This window comes from Suricata suricatta, chromosome 10 (genome assembly GCF_006229205.1).
Source record: "Suricata suricatta isolate VVHF042 chromosome 10, meerkat_22Aug2017_6uvM2_HiC, whole genome shotgun sequence".
In the NCBI taxonomy this organism is placed as follows: Eukaryota; Metazoa; Chordata; class Mammalia; order Carnivora; family Herpestidae; genus Suricata; species Suricata suricatta.
This window is the reverse complement of record NC_043709.1, coordinates 134,632,984-134,652,039: the sequence shown is the minus strand read 5'-3', so window position 1 is coordinate 134,652,039 and position 19,056 is coordinate 134,632,984. Positions and strand designations below refer to the sequence as shown.

General features: G+C 55.5%; 1 protein-coding gene across 1 annotated transcript in view; it reads left to right on the top strand.

Moving 5' to 3' along the window:
* The first annotated feature begins 271 nt into the window (after positions 1-271).
* Positions 272-19,056, top strand: part of PFKP (phosphofructokinase, platelet) — a 42,323-nt gene continuing 23,538 nt past the window's right edge. The window contains exons 1-4 of the mRNA XM_029954074.1: positions 272-343; positions 13,735-13,812; positions 17,438-17,627; positions 18,718-18,883. Coding sequence (XP_029809934.1) covers positions 272-343; positions 13,735-13,812; positions 17,438-17,627; positions 18,718-18,883 — 506 coding nt within the window. The remainder of the gene's footprint in view (positions 344-13,734; positions 13,813-17,437; positions 17,628-18,717; positions 18,884-19,056) is intronic.

Sequence of the window (19,056 nt, the reverse complement as noted above, 5' to 3'; positions counted from 1 at the left end):
TTCTCCTCCAATCGCAGAAGTGGCCTTGTCCATATTAACTCGAGTCTGTCTTACTACAGGATGGGCTGGGGTCCCCGTCTGCGGTGACGGTCAGGGTGCCCCGGCTCTCAGACGATGACGCCCATCCGCTGGGCCCCCTCAGTGCGTCCGGCAGCTCGACCTCGACCTGGACGTGTGCGCCAGGCCCGCCGTGCGTGCAAGGACACTGCTCACCCGCGGCACCAGCATCGCCTCTGCGCTCACTGACTCCTGTCCCTGTCCTCCCGCAGGCATGAACGCCGCTGTCCGCGCCGTGGTGCGCATGGGAATCTACGTGGGCGCCAAGGTGTACTTCATCTATGAGGTCAGTGCTGCGGCTCCCGCCACTTTCCCTGACTCGGGGCCCCGAGCCGGGCGCTGCCGGCCCAGCAGGAGGTGCCGGGTGGCGGGCACGCCCAGGCCCGAGCAGGGCACCCCCTGGTCTGGGTGCAGGTCTGTGAGATTTGTGCCTGGGAGTGGGGGGGAGCCCACCTGCTGGTCCCGTGGGATTACTGTATCTATCTGCAGCCCCCTTCCTCATGGAAGTGGTCTATTCATGTACTCCGTGAAGTTGAATAAACATTAGGGCAAACGGGAGAAAGAAGCCACTTTGAGCTTCGGGTCATCACCGTGAAACCCAGACTTTCTCTCTGACAACCTTTTGTGTGTCCACTTCTTGTTTTTTTATTTTTTTATACATTTATTTATTCTTGAGAGACACAGAGCATGAACAGGGGAGGGTCAGAGAGAGAGGGAGACACAGAATCGGAAGCAGGCTCCAGGCTCTGAGCTGTCAGCACAGAGCCCGACGCGGGGCTTGAACCCACGAACTGTGAGATCATGACCTGAGCCGAAGTCGGACACTTACCCGACTGAGCCCCCAGGGGCCCCTGTGTATCCACTTCTAGATGAAGAGTCTGAAATGAGCCGGTGGCCACGGGCCGCAATGTCCACTTTTGAGGGGCTGAGCCCTTAGAAGTGAGTGCGGTGTGGACCGGAGGCGCCCGTGTAGTTTGGACCAGGCTGCTTGGGTCAGAAACTATTAGGGGAAAATAATTTGGTTAAAATAATTTGTTTGGTTTTTAAATTCATGGAAGCGAACACAGCTGAAAACACAGACAGAAGAGTACATTCGTGTCTTATTGTGATTCCAGGCCTGTGTGGGGAAGTCTGGAAGGAGATCTGCATGTTATAAAAACAGCAATAGGGGCGCCTGGGGGCTCAGTCGGCTGAGCGTCCGGCTTCGGCTCAGGTCATGATCTCACGGTTCGTGGGTTTGAGCCCCATGTCGGGCTCTGTGCTGACAGCTCGGAGCCTGGGGCCTGTCTTTGGATTCTGTGTCTCCCTCTCTCTGCCCCTACCCTGCTCTCTCTCTCTCTCTCTGTCTGTCTCTCTTACACACACACACACACAGTCTTTTTTCTGTCTCAAATAAATAAACATCAAAAAAAATTTTTTAGAACTACAGCAAATCTATTTGCTGCAGTGTTTCCCCACCAGGGTCACACCCACCCCCTCAGGTGTCGGGGATATCCTGCCGTTGGTGGCTCACACTCACGTGACCTGTGTGACATCAGTGTCTCCCGTGCACTGAACCACTGGGTCCCGCCCTGCCTGTCGGCTGTCCTGACCCAGGAGGCTGCGTTGGGGTGTGAGGCCGTTGAGTGTTTTCTGGGGGTAGCACGACCCCAGCGCCGGGCGGGAGGCCCCTGTGGGGGCCACGGAGTGCTTTGCCACCCTGGTTCCTGACCCTGGCTCCAGGCCGCCCCGCCCCCCAGGCCCCTGGAGAGCCAGCCTGGGCTCTCCTCCATCACAAGCCTTGCTCGCTGGGCTGGATAGCAGTTTGTGTATTGTTTGCCAGAAAGGTGTTTTTTTGCCCCGTTCTTTGCTTTGCTCTTCTGAGCTGCGGCTCTGTGAGTCTGGGTTTGCGTCTGTCTGATTTGGGCCGTGTGCAAAGCACGGGCCCGACCAGGGTGTTTGCGGACTGCCGTCTGGTCCCGCTCTGTTGGGGTGTCTTCGGGGTCACGTGGCCCCAGTGAGCGGCGGCCATGGGCGGGCGCCGGTGTGGATGGAGTGCGTCCCCTCCCCAGTGTCTGGTCTGGGACACTTGTCCCCGAGCACGTGTTCCTGCTCTGCCGGAGCGTGCGCGCACATCCCCTCTGACTTTTCATTCTGTTCCGGTTCCGTCCGGGGAGGGGCTTCAGGGAGCCCCGCCCCCCAGCAGCCCCTCTGTGGGGTGCAGCGGCCTGGGGCCGGGGTCCTCTCCTGGGACTAATGGGGTGTCTGCGGGTTCACTGCAGACCGTCCTGCCTGGACTCCGGGCGTCTGTCCCCCTCGCCGGGACACGGTGGCTGTTCTCCCGGCACCAGCTCTGTCACCGGCGGTCTCCATGGTGACTGCGGGTGCCGGAGGGAGGGGCAGGAAGTCACTTCCGTTATTTCATAGTTGAAGAAACTTTCTTCCGAAAAAGTGGTTGCTTTTTCTGTGTCTCTCGGTCACGGGCAGAGCTGGGGCCAGAGCTGCGGCCCCACCCGGGGGGACAGGATGGGATCGACCCCGGGGCACTGATGGCTGCAGGCATCCCCGGACTGTCCGTTGTTGGGGCTCCTGCGTGTGGTGCGTGGGGACCGAGATAGCGCTCAGCTCCCCGCCGCGCCCACCACGGGGCGTTAAGTATCTGGCCCTGAGTGGGCACAGCGCCGAGGTCAGGAAACCCTGCGTCAGACCCGGGCCGACCGTGCACCTGTGTGGAGGGCGTGGCGTCGGCTGGCGGCCACGCATGCGCATTGACTCTGGGTGTTGAAACTGATCTGTACATGTCGGCCTTAATCCGGCTCCGATTGAGGAGTTCTGCTGTGTTGTTTGCCTTCGTTGGCCGGGTCCCGGGGGTAGTGAGGTACGCCGTCTAGAGATCTGGGCCACCGGACCCCCCACGTCCCCGGCTGAGGAACTGAGTGGGACGCGTCAGGCTCGCCCACCCCCAGGGACATTTGGGTTCTTAGGAGACGAAGAATCTTGACATTGGAAACCGGATTTCTTCTCCCCATTGCCAACCAGGAGAGGTGGGCTCCGCTGCCCATCTCCTCCCAGTTGCTTTCAGGCCGTATTTTTTGCACCCTCCCTGAAGGGGTGGGGTGGGTGGGAGTCCTGGCCGCTGGGCGGAGTGCGGCGCCCCGCCCCGCCCGCAGGGGGCACCACAGAGTCCCGAACCTGAACAGATCCATTTCCTTCAGGGAGGGGGGACCCTGGTGCACGGTGGTGTGGCGATCTCTGGGTCACTGGTGGCCGGCATCTCGGGAGGAAGGTGTGCGGGGACCCGAGGGTGGGCGGTGTCTGCAGCTCGGCCCCGGAACGATCAGCCAGTGAGTCCCAGCGTCGGGGAGCCAAGGGGGGCAGCTTGGAGAGGGGCTCCTTTGAACTGAAGTCATCTGTCTGGAGAAGACACGGTGCTTCTCTAAACACCCCCCTCACCCCATAAACAAGAATTCTGGGGAATTCCCATCGGGGGCAGCCCTGGGCTCACTCAAAACCAAGCCCTGAGACGTGGCACTGGGAGCTGACAGCATCTCATCGACATGAGTCAGTTCAGTTCACATCACAGGCGTAAACGACCCTGTGTCTGAAATCTGCTGGGTTTTCCAACTCATGTGGGCACGCCTCCTTCCCCACCCACCTCGTGTGACGGTCCTCCGGAGGGCAGGGGCGCCGGCCAGGACCTCGCCTTCCCACAGTCCTGACGGAAGGGTCTCCAGACCCGGCAGGTGTGCTGGTGGGCACGCTGCCTCCTGCTGGGGCGGCCATGGAGACCGCTTTGGGCTCAGATGTAGAAGACGTTTGGCTTTCTTTTTTAAAGCCTCGTTCAGCAATCTGTCCCTCTGATATGCTTGGCGTGTGGCCCCCTCTCCAGGCTTGGCCCAGGCTTTCCAGGTTACCGAGCTGCCTGGACAGGGACACGGTTAGTGTTATGTAAAGGGAGGCTTTCTGGCTTGTTCCCTTAGCAGGAAGTTTGTGGGAAGCGTAATGACGGGAAGTACTGGCAGTCCTGCCACAGGTCTGGCGCCGGGATTGTTCTGTCCGCCTGCGAATCCGGGCCAGGACCACGCGCTCTGTGGGCCGAGCCCTTGGCCACTGTCTGGCGAGGGGGCGGGGGTGCGCTAACCCATTCTTTCCACCCGGTGAGCCAGCTGTTGGTTTTTTCCTTTCCCTCCGAGGCGGGGGTTTTCCCTTGGAAACCTGCAGGTGTCTGCATCTGCTTGGGGACAGTGACGGCAGATACACCGCGAGGTTTTACGAGACTGCGCTCAGAAGGCCACCCCCGGGCGTGGGTGGCCAGGGAGGGCCCTGCGGTTCTCCGTTCCTCCGATCTTGATTGCTGGAAATTGGAGGCTAGTTCTGTCTCATGGAATCTGCGGACTCGAAATCCTATTAGCTGAAGTTTCTGCAGATTTACAGAAATTATGGCTCTTTAAACGTGACTCGCTTAGAAGTCGTTCCTCTTTTTTATTTATTTACTTTTTTATTTTATAGAGAGAGAAGGCGATCTGGGGAGGGGCAGAGGGAGAATCCCAAGTGGCTCAACACTCCGTGCATGGCCGGACGCAGGGCTTGATCCCACGACCTGGGATCGTGACCTGAGCCGAAGCCAAGACTTGGGTGCTCGATGGACTGAGCCCCCTGGCGCCCAAAGTCTTTCCTCTCTGAGATGACGCTTACCAGGGGGGCGGTGCATGCAGACCAGAACGTTCCCCAGGGCCCGTCTCCCAAGCCTCAGATGAGGGCAGGAATAACGCCCCTCATGCTCAGCAGCTGACCCTCTTGTTAAAAGCAAGTCTCTCGGCCGGGGGCCCCCTGTGCGTCAGAGCTCAAATCTGTTAACAGGTCAGGATCATCTCCCACGGGGCACGTTACTTCAGATGAGCTGCCTGACGGGTCCCCCCCTCCCCCGCCTCGGCCTGCCCTCTGGTGGGTGCTGGACGGCCGCCCCCCTGCTCCCCGTGGGCCCGTGGGTCAGGGTGCCCGGTGTGACTTTTGGGGGTGTGCTGGGCTGTCACCCCTGCTCTGACCTGCCCCACCCCGCCCCCTCCCTAGGTGCCAAGAAATTCAGGCAAGGTAACACTGCCTCTTCGTGAGGTTTGACACTTAACTGTTTCTGCATTTTAACTTCCTTTAAGTCAAAGTACTCACCACAAAGTGTCTAAGAACAGTAGTAGGATCGCCCCAGCGAGTGGGTAAGTGTGTGTCCCCGTGCAGCGGGCCTTTGCTGGGTTGGGTGACGTGCAAAGGGCCTGTGGCCGGCACTCCCCGGATGGTGAGAGCCAACAGCCACGGCGTGGCCTTCCACGGAGTGCCCTCGCTGTGACCCGTCCTCGGGCTGCCCTGGACGGCCATTCGGTTACCAGGTTAGCGTTTGAGTCTCAAACATGCGCTCTCCTCTGTGCCTCCTCCCGGCCCTGTGGTGTCGCCGTGGGGCTGTGCTGTCTGGCATGGCGGAGGCGGGCTTGCTGTGAGCGCTGTGGCTGTGGGCCTCGTGACTCGCCCGGGACTCCGTTCCCCGCCGTGGAGACACCGGAGCGCCACACGGCTCACCTCGCCGGAGTCCCGTCAGGTCTCCATGGGCGCCCGGTGCAGGCTCTGCCGTGGCCTATTTGAGAGTCTGACCACAGTGCTCAGGGACACGTGTAGAGGTGACTCGGGAGCACTGTCCCCCGGGGTCACGGGCCCCTGGAGCAGCGGGCACTCAGGTTCCTCGGCTGGAGTGTCCGGGCCCCGGAATCCTGGTCGGGGAGGGCGTGGGAGGGCCAGCGTCACCCCAGGGTCCGCCCAGAGTGGCCTGTAGCAAAGTAAAGCGAAGTTCCTGACCTTGGACAGGCACCGGGGACCTGCCGCCTCCTGTCACGCCCGCCTGGCTTGCAGGACGGCATTTCCTGTGAGCCCCGGGCGGTTGAGAGCCACCTGGACGGCTTGCGGTGCAGCTGTGTCGGGGAAAACACAAACACGCCTTTGCTCCAAGCAGCACAACGCCGGGAGGGGTCTCCCGTGGGCGGTCATGACGTCTAGAAGATACTTCGGGTGCGCGATCTTTGCTCGACCATTTCCGCCGGTGGCCGGGGTGTCTGCTGCTCCGACAGCGAGGTGTTGAGCGGATGATGCCGGAAGTTCAGGAGGAGCGTCACCCCCTGGGGAAGACCGCTGGACGCTCGAACGTGAGCGGCCAAAGGGGAAGGCGAACTTGGCCGTGGCGCAGGGTCCACCTCCCCCGGGGTCTTTGATGAAGACAACACGTAGGACGAGGTCTCTCGTGAGGCTGCCCACGGTGGACTGGCTCCGAGTCTTCCTAGAACCCATTTAGCAGGTGCCTGAACGCGCAGGTCAGTGTGACCTCGGAAGGCAGCACCGAGTCCCGGGGACGGATGGGACCTCAGGCTGCCTCGCACCTGACTCAGAGCAGTTCCAGGCGAGAAGGTCAACTAATTTCAGAGTCCGCGACGCATTCTGAGAGGTCACCAGACGGCCCCCCGTGAAGACCCCGCAGGACGTCACCCTCGGGGCGGCCGCCAGGGTCTCCGGCTCGTCACCCCACAAGCGAGGGTCAGCGGGGGGGGCTCTCACTCTGGGTCAAAGACTGAGAGTGGTTCTTAGGGGTTTTACGTGCTTTTATTCCTCTGTGAGTCACAGAACTGGCTCTGAAGTCAAATTCCAAAGAGGATTTTAGACATATTTTGGGCTCTTGGCTGTTTAGGAATACGCCTTCAGACCTCCGCAGAGACTTCAATAGAAAACAGCCCCTCCGAACTTACACGTTATAGTACGTTTGTGTAAAACCAGCCTTCTGGATTCAGTAACGTCTTCCTTGCAAGCGAAAGGCGCTTAAAATGCCGGTGATTTTCACGTGTGCCTTGAGGCCCCATGTCCCCTACCTACCCTCTGTCTGTCGTCTGTCTCTTGTCTAGCTGTCATCCGACTCTCTACCTATTTCCACCGTGCTGCTCAAGGTCCCTGGAGTCCCTCAGGAGCAGACAGGGCCTCCCTATGCATCAGACCCCGGGCAGCACGTGCGGTCAGCCGCTCACACACTGGGCACCGCGGGGCTCACTCTTCGCAGGAGCCCCCCTGCCAGGGGCCGGGCCTGGATCCCAACACTCCCTGCTTATCGCCCTCCCCCTCCGCAGGGACAGCCTGGACGGCTCCATACCTTATATGGACAGGGCTGAAAACGCACACTGGTGAAGACAGGGGCCTGTTTGGTGGCGGGGGGGGGGGGGGGGGGGGGGGGGGGGGGGGGGGGGGGGGGGGGGGGGGGTGGCTGTGCGGAGCCTGAGCCCGGGAGTCACGTGCCTAGGACAGGGGCACCGGACCGGGAGGCCACCAGCTCCAGGAGCAACCTGCTCGCGGCTTCTCTGCCTCAGTGCATTCCGTCTCTCCCTCTGCCGTTTGTCACGTGAGCACCAGACGGTGACCATGCACGGGTGCACGTGCATTTACACGTTGGATGGACGGTGTCGGCGAGAGAGAGAGAGAGGAGCGCCTCGGCTTTCCAGGCAGGCGTCTCTGCCCTTCTGGCAGGTGTCCCTTTATTCACAACGTGTCAACACGACACCAACAAAGTGGCATTTTTACTACAAATAGTTCTCAGTGATAGAGTGTTTTAAAAAGTGCGCAGAAGCAGGTTTTATAGAGGCAGTGTTGCAGAATTACTCTAATTCTAGCGAGGTAGTTAATTTTTACAAACAGGATCATAAAATATTCTCAGGGAAAAGCACATAACGTACACATCTGTTTAAACCAGTAGTAAATCTTACAACCGAGAAGATGGCAGGGTGGCAGACACATTTGTTTGTATCAGTGATGCTAAGATTCAGGCACAGGCTAGGCCAAGGGTCGGTCTGTCTGGCTCACAGAAGGAAGAATGTATCTGTGCTGATTAGGAAGTTGCTTGAGTCAACCTTGTTACTTGCTGTTGAAAGTGTAAGCACCACAGGGGCCCTAGATGTGCTGGCCTTCGTGTATGAGTTCAGGTTGTAACTATTTTTACCCATTCTCATAATGGATATCAGGATAAGGGAAGGTATTTTTGGCGCCAGTTAGCAAAGGCATGTGCAGTAACTTATGTCTGGGTCTTGTCTGTTTCTTATCTCTAAGCTAGGCTCTTTTTCTCCAGGCCAGAGTTGATAGTAACTCTTGTGTTCTTTAACCCCCTTTATTTTCTATGTCTTAGGTCTGTGAGGCACTTAGAAGAGCCTTTCGACAAACATCTGCGGTGCTTTGTCTAAATTCTCTGTAGAGGTGGGAGTAAGCTTCTCCCCATGAGGGATCTGTGTGGGAATAACAGTCTGATCTGGAACATTGTGAGGCCTGATCAGTAACAGTCTCATTTCCAGTATGAGCCAATAGTAGAAGGAGATACCAGTTTTGCTTCATGGCAGGAGCCATGCAGACGTCTGCCATTTCCTCGCCGTGACTGTGTCATCCAGCGAGGCAGACCAGCTCCCCGCAGTGTGGTGTAAAATACTATGTAGCTATAATATAGGTATACAATGTATGTTGTGTAACATATAAAATATCTATTTGCTATATTTGTAATTGTAATTATATTGATATTTTTAAGTGTACATGGTTATATATTATATACAATATATTACATGTAATACGGCGATGTATACAATACATCACGTGTTATACAGTGATGTATCCAATAGATCACGTGTTATACGGTGATGTATTGTATACAATATATTGCATGTTAGTTACAGTGTATAACTACACAGCATATAAAAAATACATACACAGACACAGACGTGTGTATTGATGGCCTAGGGTTATGTGTGCGACAAATAGGAAAGAGAGAGGTGTTCTGGAGTGACATAGAGCAGAGAGAGGTTGAGAGGTTGAGCAGGTTCTTTCTGTAGAATTTACAGAAGTCTGTTATACATGTATTCTCAGTGTGTGATAGCGCAGGAACGATTATGTAACACGGTGTTTCGTGATCCAAAGACAGCACAGTAGTGTATTATATGCCCCCGTGTGCAGTATAATATGCTAACACGCATCATGTATAATTATGATCCAGTGCATTGACACAGTATATGACATCATATCGGAGCATATTGTTGACGGGACTCTGCACTCATAAGCGCAGGCCCCCGACTACTGATGAACTTTCCCACACGGTTCCCTACTCGGTGGGCTGTTTCATTTTGAAAAATCCTAATCTTTTTCTTTCCTCTTGACCCTCACCAGGGTAGGCGATATGAACCCACCATAACAATCTGTTCTCATCAACTTTCTAAGTGGTTAGTGTCTCCTCCCTTCTAAGGTTACATGTCCTGGAGAGAGAGCCTGGGTGGTAAAGATGCAAACGTGTTTCCGTCTTCCTTGATCCTGTGCGGTGTGTGGGGAAGAGCGAGATGCGCTTGGAGCTGAAGGTCCTGGTCCGTGGGTGTCCCGGTGGAGCGCGCCCTGACACCCCACTCACCCGCCACCCCCCGGCGAGTCAGATGCAGCTGACCACAGGGTGAGGCTGACCGGTGGCTGCAGGGATACCTGGCCGGGCTTTTCAGAAGGCCAGCACAGTGCAGCATGTCTGTCAAGAGTGGCACGGATAGCGGCCAGGGGAAACTGAGGCCCAGACAGTGTCGTGTCCAGCCCCGGCCAGCAGGGCGGAAAATCCTCGCGGGTTCGTGATCCTGAGAGAGGGAGAAAAAGGGCAGGAAGGGGGAGCACAGAGAGTAAGGACACAACACACGGTATCTGATCAAGCCTCTTTTTTTTTTATTCAGAAAACACTGTCTCTTATAAAGGTTTCTAGGCCGGAGAACAAGGCAGCTGACCTAGGTCGGCTGCTAGGAAACAGGGTCAAAGCTAGGGTAAAGGAGGAAACAAACTAAAGTTTTTAGCACAGCACTTGAAGGGGTGATACCACCCGGCCGGTAGGCGATTGATCTTTGTTCTTCTGGCTTCTCCTGGCAGGGAGTGGCGCTCCCCTGCCTCTTTTTGCAACTCCCCACAGGTCCTCCCTTTTTTTTTATTAATTCAAAAAGGGATTCTTCCAGAATATGATAGTATGGGCAAGGAAAGGACTGTGCCTGTCTTAGGTTGGAGACCTGCCAATCCTTCTTACCCGTCATGGGCACACCCAGAAGCTTGTGTCTGAGCAATCTGTCTTAGGTTGATAGGATGGTAAGGCCTCTCCTACCCGTCATTGGCTAGCCAGCCCTTGCCTCTTGCCAGAATATAGCTCTTCCATCGGCCTCCTGATCGGCCATATCGAGCTCATGATAATGGACCTGGGTAGACTGTGCCTATTTACTGCCTTAGGAGAGCCATGACCTTATTAAATAGAACAGGGCCCAAGGGCACCAAGATCAGTAAATCTGCAATAGGTCTCAAAAGCAGGAGGAGATAGGGTAAAAGTCCATGAAATCCACTGAGGAAAGGACTGTTGATGTTTTTCTTCCTCCTCTTCTCCAGGTCCTCTTAAAGCTTCTTTCCCCAACATGGTCCTAAAGGAAAAGACAAAGATTTCTCTCGAGGAGATTTTTTCTCCCTGGAGGGCTGAGTATTATGATCAATTTGCTTTACTAATCTCTCTGGCAACCATCTGGCTGCATCCACTTTTTGTGCGTAGATGCAGACTGCTCCTCGTCCCCAGATCAAAACTGGGTCCGGACCATGCCATTTACTATCCAAGGGGTCCTTCCAAAGCACGGTAGCAAAAGTTTTTTGCGTCTCATTGTGCCAGAGACGTTCAGCAGCTGAGCGTCCTTCTTTATCCAAAGTTAAAAAATTTAAAATGAACAGTGCATGGTGTAAGAGATTCCAGGGAGATCCCTTGATGGGGCACCAGTCCCCCCTTTTATTTTGTCAAGGGTATTTTTTAAGGATAGACGTGCCCGTTCTACTATACCTTGTCCTTGTGGATTATAAGGAATTCCAGTGCTGTGTTTAATGTGTAACTGTTGACAGAATTTAGAGAACACGGTCCCAGTATCTCCGGGTCCATTGTCAGTTTTTATTTGTTTTGGGATTCCCAACACTGATATGGCAGAAAGCATGTGTGCCACGACGTGCTCTCCTGCTGCCCCAGTTTGTAAGGTAGCATATAGGAAGCCGCTGTAGGTATCAACATTCACATGGACATATTTTAGATTTCCAAACTCTAAAATGTGTGTTACATCCATTTGCCAGATGGCATTGGGCACTAGTCCTCGAGGGTTTACTCCCAAATGAGGAACAGGTAAATGCACAACACAAGAAGGGCGCTGGTTTACTGTCTGTTGTGCCTGCTCACGGGAAATCTTGAATTGTAGCCTCAGAGCTTCAGAGCCTAGAGGATGAATTTCAGAGAGGGGGCCAGGCGATTTAGAATGAGTTAAACCTGAAATTCCTGTCCTGTAGACAGGCACTGTCGCAGTTTCAGTTGCTAAAAAGAGACCAGTCACAGATTAAACCTCTCTGGAGTTTTTTGAAATATTTCAATAACAGCAACAAGTTTAGCTCTCGGTGCTGAAGGTTCCCTAGTTTGAAAAGAAATAATGTTATTAAAGACCAAGGCTTATTGTAATTAATCCTTGTAAGCACGGCCCCTCGTAAAGTCTTATTAACTTTAGGTAAGGACCTCAGGGCCAAAGGAGTTAACTCTCCTTCTGCAATTCGGATGGGAGTCCTTATGCAAGGTCTTAAACAGGGGAATGAGGTCTCTAGGAGACAGCCTTGAAAGAGGCCGAATGCAATTAATGTCCCCCAATAGTTTTTGAACATCATTTAAAGTACATAAATGCTCTTTAATTGTAAAGGCTGTTAAGTTACAGTTTAAATTTAGTGACACTTATATTTTGTTAAAGGTGTTTAGTAATGATCTTATATTAAAACATTAAAACTTTAGGAACTGCACATATATTTGAGCAGTTACACCATTTATAAATCACACTGCAGACTATTAACTCTTAGAAATCTTAGTCTCCCATTAAGGGCTTAGTAATCAAAACTATTCTTAGAGGGTAAACTTCTGAATCAATTAAGTACAAAGCAGCCTTTTAACAGTTTTAAAAAATATCCCCAGTCATTTTGCTCCAAGTTAAAAGGCACAGACATCTACAGGCCTCATCTTATACCAATATATTAATTAGTTGACTTTTGCTTTAGTTTTAACTTGTTAGACAGCCAATGAAGTTACTCTTAATTTATTATCAAGTAAAACCTTAACGTTTTAATTTACTAAGAACCTTAAAAACTATGTTAACAATTATTTTAACCTCGAAATTTGGTGCAAAAAAACCCCCCTGATCTCTGTGGTCTTCTGTTTCTTATCACCTAAGGCAGAGAGAAGCTAGTGTGATGCAAATTGCTTCTCCGCACCCAGCCGGACTGCAGCCTGGTGGCCCTCTGGTTGCCCTGGGCGACGGGGCAGTTTTAAACCTTTGCTGTTTAGCTGTTAACCTGGGAAATAAATAGATCTCTTTCTTTAGACTTTTTACGGCTCAAAACTTAATTTACATACTTGACTCTAACTCTGCCTGTCTCTACGGGAGAGGGAGAGCGTTTGCAGCGACCCAAAACAGGTAGAACAGAGTCTGTAATTGCCCCTTATTTCTTATAATACAGTGACGCAAAGACAAACAAAGGTTCACTCACACACACACACACACAAGAGGCCCCATTCTTCCTCCGCAGAGGTTTTAGAAAAACACTTAGATACCTTTACTCCCTGTGCTCTAAGGGTCTCTGCTTAGACTATTTGCTTAATTTCTGCCCTAAATTCACCGCTCACTCACTCGAGCACTGGACCACCGCGTGGACGTCTCCCTCTAAATCCTCTCACCTCGGCCGTTACCTCTTTCTCTTCTTCTTTTTCTCTTTGATCGGTTTCTTCACTAGATCCCTCTTACTCAGCCCGACGTTGGGCGCCACTATGTCCTGTCCCGGCCCGGCCAGCAGGGCGGAAAATCCTCGAGGGTTCGTGATCCTGAGGGAGGGAGAGAAAGGGCAGGAAGGGGGAGCACAGAGAGTAAGGACACAACACACGGTTTCTGATCAAGCCTCTTTTTTTTATTCAGAAAACACTGTCTCTTATAAAGGTTTCTAGGCCGGAGAACAAGGCAGCTGACCTAGGTCGGCTGCTAGGAAACAGGGTCAAAGCTAGGGTAAAGGAGGAAACAAACTAAAGATTTTAGCACAGGACGTGAAGGGGCGATACCACCCGGCCGGTAGGCGATTGATCTTTGTTCTTCTGGCTTCTCCTGGCAGGGAGTGGCGCTCCCCTGCTTCTTATTGCAACTCCCCACAGGGAGTGACATATCCGGCTAGCAAATGGCCGAGCAGCTGAATCTTTGCCGCCCCCCACAAGACAGGAACCTTTCTTGTATGTGGTGTGACCGACTCCACTGTTGGCATGTGAGTTTGCTACATTACGATCAGTTTTAGGGTAAGTGTCCCCCCCGTCCAGCCTGTGGGGAGCTGTTAGGTGACAGGCAAACTGTCTGATTCCCCGTAGTCCTCGGGACGCGTCTGGCGAGAGGGCCCCATTCGTGGGACCCGAGGCTGCGGAGGATTTTCTGCCCGTTCGCGGCCTCGAGCCCGTGCGGCTCACGACCACCACGCGCCCCGGGGCTCAGCCTCCTCACGCCTTCCGTTTACCTGGGACGGAATTTACAGATCGCTCTGACGTCCCTGTGAGTGGAACCCGGCTTTCTTACAAGGGTGTCCCCTCTCTCCCCCCAGGGTTACCAAGGCATGGTCGACGGCGGCAGCAACATCGCGGAGGCCAACTGGGAGAGCGTCTCCAGCATTTTGCAAGTGGTACGTGCTCCTTGGGGTGCTCCGTGGGTCCCTGGAGTAAGTTGCTCCTCTCTAGCCGGAACCCTTTGACCCTCCGGCCCCGGTCAGTGCTTAAGACGGATTAACGTGCTGGCCGGCATTAACCTTGCCCGCGTACACGGTAAGAGAACATCCTTCATCGGTCGTGTAATTAAGGTTTGTAAAAAGCTTGACGTCCCGCAGCAGAGGATTGTTCTCGCCGGGAGTTACGCACGGCCGCCGGCCTCGCCGTGGGTCCCGGGTGTGTTTTTGTTTTGTTGAGGCCGGATTAACGTCAGGCAGCTTCCGCCAGTCGGTGCTGTGTTTGACGGTAAACATCCGTGCCTGTTGGGTTTTCCAGAGTCCCCAAGCCTGGGAGCGATCCCACTGGCAGCGTCCGAGGGCTGGGGGTTCTGTGGGAATGCGGCCTCCCCGTTCTGGGCTGAGCCGGATCGGGCTGGCTGCCCTGATGTGCACAAACTTGCTGACTGACTTGGAATTTAAATGACACCCGCCTGGTAAATTCTCCAGACACGGCAGCTCAGCGAAGGCCCCAAATCCATGGAGAGATGGATTACAGGGCAAGAGTGCCTTCCACAGGGGCGCCTGGGGGGCCCAGTCGGTGAAGCCTTCAGGTTCGGCTCAGGTCATGATCTCACGGTTCGTGGGTTCAAGCCCCGCGTCGGGCTCTGTGCTGACAGCTCGGAGCCTGGAGCCTGTCTTCGGATTCTGTGTCTCCCTCTCTCTCTGATCCTCCCCTGCTTGTACTCTGTCTCTAGCTTTTTCTCAAAAATAAACTTAAAAAAAAGAAAAAAGAATGGATTTCACAAAAAAGTTCTTCACAGGTGGTTTTGACCTGCTGAAATGTATGTATTAACGTGTAACTCATGTTGAGCATTTTTTAGTAGAAAGAAACCAAATTGACACAGTCTCGCTGAAGGTGCTAGGGTGCCAGAGGGGCGGGGAGGTAACGGGTGTCGGGAATAGAAGGAATATCCCGGCCCTGAGGGAGGATGGAGATCCCGCCATAAGTCAGACCGGACAGGTTCCGTACCGCCCGCGCTGAGCTGAGACCTGGAACAGCTGAACCCACAGACGGAGCAGCGTGGTAGCTGCCCAGGGCTGGGCATGGGGGAGACGGGGGGGACGCTGGTCCAAGGGCCCCGACTCCCAGGTTGGAGCTGAGTGCATTCCACGGCTAACGTGCAGCCTGGCGACTGCGCTGACTGATTCTGTATGTGCGTGCACGCACACCACACACACGTACCTGAGAAAACGGAGGTGTCACTGAACTTGACTGTGGTGATCATTTCACGTGCAGATGTGTGTTAAATCACCATGCCATATGCCTTACGAAATCTTAACGGTGCTGTACGCTGTAATACTGAAAGTTGCTGAGTGTAGATGCTAAACGTTCTCACCACACAGAAAAAGCTAGTTTGTGATTGGAGAAGCGGCTCAGTGAGCCTGACCATGGTGGTCCCTTCACAGCGTGTGTGGACCAAGTCAGCACCTTGTGGCCTGACGCACATAATCTCTAGGTCAGCCAGGTGTCCACAGCCCCGGGCGGAGGGAGATAGCGGGGTGTCTGCGTTAACGCGGGTTACAGACCGTGAGTCCTGCCCGCCGCTCCCCCGGAAGGAGGCTGAGGGGCCTTCACAGCCGGCAGCCCTTAGAGCGCTAGTTGCAAAAACCAGGACGGCATCCTCTGGATTCCAGCCCCACGAGTTTCGGAGCGCTTTCGTTCTGGCGCTGCGATGGCCCACGAATACGGGAAGCCCCCCGGGGGAGCGGGGAGGCCCTGAGGCCCCTGCTTGTGAGCCTCTCCCTGTATCACCGGCAGTTGTCTGACGTCACGTGACCCTCTCATCCCTCTGGGTCACATCAAGTGCCCAGCGCCTCCGGCCGGGGCTCACCTTGGCCGGGCGAGCCGTGGGCGCTGTCTCCGCCGCGCTGCCTGCCTTCCCGCGGGCTCCCTCGGGGTGCGGGGCACCTGCCTTGCCGGGTGAGAACGCGCTGGAAGGATTGTGTACAAATGGAGGTTTTACGAGTGGATTCATGACTACGTGAAGGAATCCTGCTATTTTTATTTACTTCTGTTTTAATTCTTTTTTAAAATTTTACATTTATTTATTTTTGAGAGACAGTGAAACAGAGTGCAAGCGGAGGAAGGGCAGGGAGAGAGGGAGACACAGAGCCAGAAGCAGGTCCCAGACTCTGAGCAAACGTTCAGCACAGAGCCCGACGCGGGGCTCAAACCCACGAACTGTGAGATCACGACCTGAGCCAAAGTCAGCTGCTTACCTGACTCAGCCACCCACGGGCCCCTAAAAATTTTTTTAAATGTTTATTTTTGAGAGACAGAGTGCAAATGGGGGAGGGGCAGAGAGAGGGAGACACAGAATCCAAAGCAGATCCAGGCTCTGAGCTGTCAGCAGAGAGCCTGACGTGGGGCTCGAACCCACGACCCAGAAGATGATGACCCGAGCCGAAGTCGGATACTTACCCGACTAAGCCACCCTGGCGCCCCTCTGAATCTTTTGAATAGTTGAATTATATTGTGTTAGTTTCTGCTTTTCTGTTGTAAAATATTTTTGTTTCTTTTTTTGTATTTCGCTAAAGCTAAACATTGTTCGTGAGATAGTTTACGTATTTTTGTATTATTAGCACAGATTTTATTTTATTATTACTATTTTTTAGCATTTATTTATTTTTGAGAGACAGAGAGACAGCATGATCGGGGAGGGGCAGAGAGAGAGGGGGACACAGAATCTGAAGCAGCTCCAGGCTCTGAGCTGTCAGCACAGAGCCCAATCCACAAACTGCGAAATCGTGACCTGAGCCGAAGTCGGACACTCAACCAACGGAGTCACCCAGGCGCCCCTATTTACTTTTATTTTAAAAAATTGTTTAGTGTTTATTTTTGAGAGAGAAGGAGAGAGAGAGACACACACAAAGTGTGAGTGGGGGAGGGGCAGAGCGAGAGGGAGACACAGAATCTGAAAGAGGTTCCAGGCTCCGAGCTGTCAGCACAGAGCCTGGTGTGAGACTCAGACTCATAAACCTCGAGATCATGACGTGAGCCGAAGCTGGACGCTCCACCAACAGAGCCGCCCAGACGCCCTCCTTCCTCTTAAATCGTAACGAGGGAGGTTTCTGAAAAACCAAGTGTGGAAAATCCTGACTTGTCTCTCCTGAAAGTTTGGATGAACCGACTTAAGTTTTCGTAAGATTTGGCCTGAACATAAAGGGCGGGCGGGGGAGAGGTTGACACAGGCCCCTGTGGCTCACAGGTTCCTGCTCGGCCTGCACGGTGACTCTGCCAGAACAGGGCCTTGGGGCCCGGGGCTGCTGGCCTGCGGGGCGCCCCCAGGCCTCGGGGGCGGCGGGGGCGGCTTGCGGGCTCTTCTGTTCTCCACACACGGGCACAGGTGGCTGTCCTGGTTCGCGGGCCCCCTCGGCCCCCCGGGCACGGCGCCCGTGCTTCTGTCCGCTGGACCCACACTCGACCGACTTCAAAGATCCAAGGAGAGAACCTGGGTTTTGCAAGCCCTGAGCGGGCACCGGCGCTCACACGTGTGTGCCCCGCGGGGGGCAGAGGCGGAAGGCGACCTGACTTGTTTTCCAGGGGGGCACCATCATTGGCAGCGCTCGCTGCCAGGCCTTCCGCACCCGGGAAGGCCGCCTGAAAGCCGCGCGGAACCTGGTCCAGCGGGGCATCACCAACCTGTGTGTGATCGGCGGCGACGGAAGCCTCACTGGGGCCAACGTCTTCCGGAAGGAGTGGAGCGGGCTGCTGGAGGAGCTGGCCCAGAACGGTGGGTGCCTGCGTCTGCGTGTCCCCCCCCCGCGGGTGTCTGTTCCCTCCGCTCATCTTCCGTCGGACCGCGGAGCTCGGACCGCACACATCCACCCACTGGACTGTCTGGGGGCTGGGGGAGGGGCGTCCTCCGCGCCGCCGGACACTGGGTGCCTCAGGGACAGCAGCCTGGGGTGTCCTGTGCCGGGCACCGCCCCCCGGCAGCACGGTTTTGGGTCCTGCCAGGGACAGCCATCCGAGATGGGTCAACTCTTCGCCCCGCTCCCGGGTTGGGGGGGGGCGGCCCAGGCTGCCGTGTCCCCCGTCTGCGGCTCCAGCTCCGCCAGGGGCTCCCCAGGGTCCGCCTGTTGCAAGACTGGAGTTTAGTCGTACCAGGTGCTCTGCTGGGCGATGTGCCCGTCACTTCCCAGGCCGTGCAGGACGGGACTCCGGAACCCTCTGTGCTCTGCGGCCTGGATCCTGGGGGGTCCTGATCTGTGGATGTGATTTGGCATCAGAACGGCCCCTTCTGGTGGGGGAGCAGGGCCCCCAGTCTGCGTGGTCTGTCCGTGGACGGGAGGCCGGCATCAGCCGTGCACACGGCTCGGGTCCCCGGGCACTGGGTCCGCCGTTCTTGGGCCCACGGCGGGCTCCTTGGCGGCACAGGGCATCACCGCCACGTCCCCGCCTGCGCCCACCTGGGCGGATCTCTCCTGAGATCAGAAGTGGGTCCGTAGCACCAGCCCCCACGCCAGTGAGAACAACGTGTGCCCAGACACAGTGTCCCTGCGCCCCGTTCTGTGCGTGTGACACCCCCTCACACGGAGGGACGCGTGCGGGGGGCCGAGCCTGAGAGAAGTCAGGTTTTACCGCCGGATGCAGTGCTCGCCTTCCCCTTCTGCGCTGAGCCCACGGGCCCGGCTGCCGTCCTCACCGCCGGACCACTGACTGGTGGTGTTCCCGAAGTGTGTAGACTGGGCTTGTTCAGGGATCACAGCGCGTAGGAGACGGGCAGCATCACGGCGGGCCTCCTGGGACGCCGTATCTCACTGGCCGTGGCCCGGGGATCAGCGGCTCCCAGAGAGGGCGTGCGTCTGTGCCCCATGCAGGCGAGATCGCCAAGGAGGAGGTGCAGAAGCACGCCTACCTCAACGTCGTGGGCATGGTGGGCTCCATCGACAATGACTTCTGTGGCACCGACATGACCATCGGCACCGACTCCGCCCTGCACCGCATCATCGAGGTCGTGGACGCCATCATGACAACCGCGCAGAGGTGAGCGGGAGGGGCGTGGGCGGGTTCCGGCAGTGTAGACGTCAGCGCCGACCCTGGAGGGTTCCCTGATGGTGCTCTGTCCTGCGGTGTAGATGTCAGCACCGACCCTGGAGGGTTCCCTGATGGTGTTCTGTCCTGCAGTGTAGACGTCAGCGTCGACCCTGGAGGGGTTC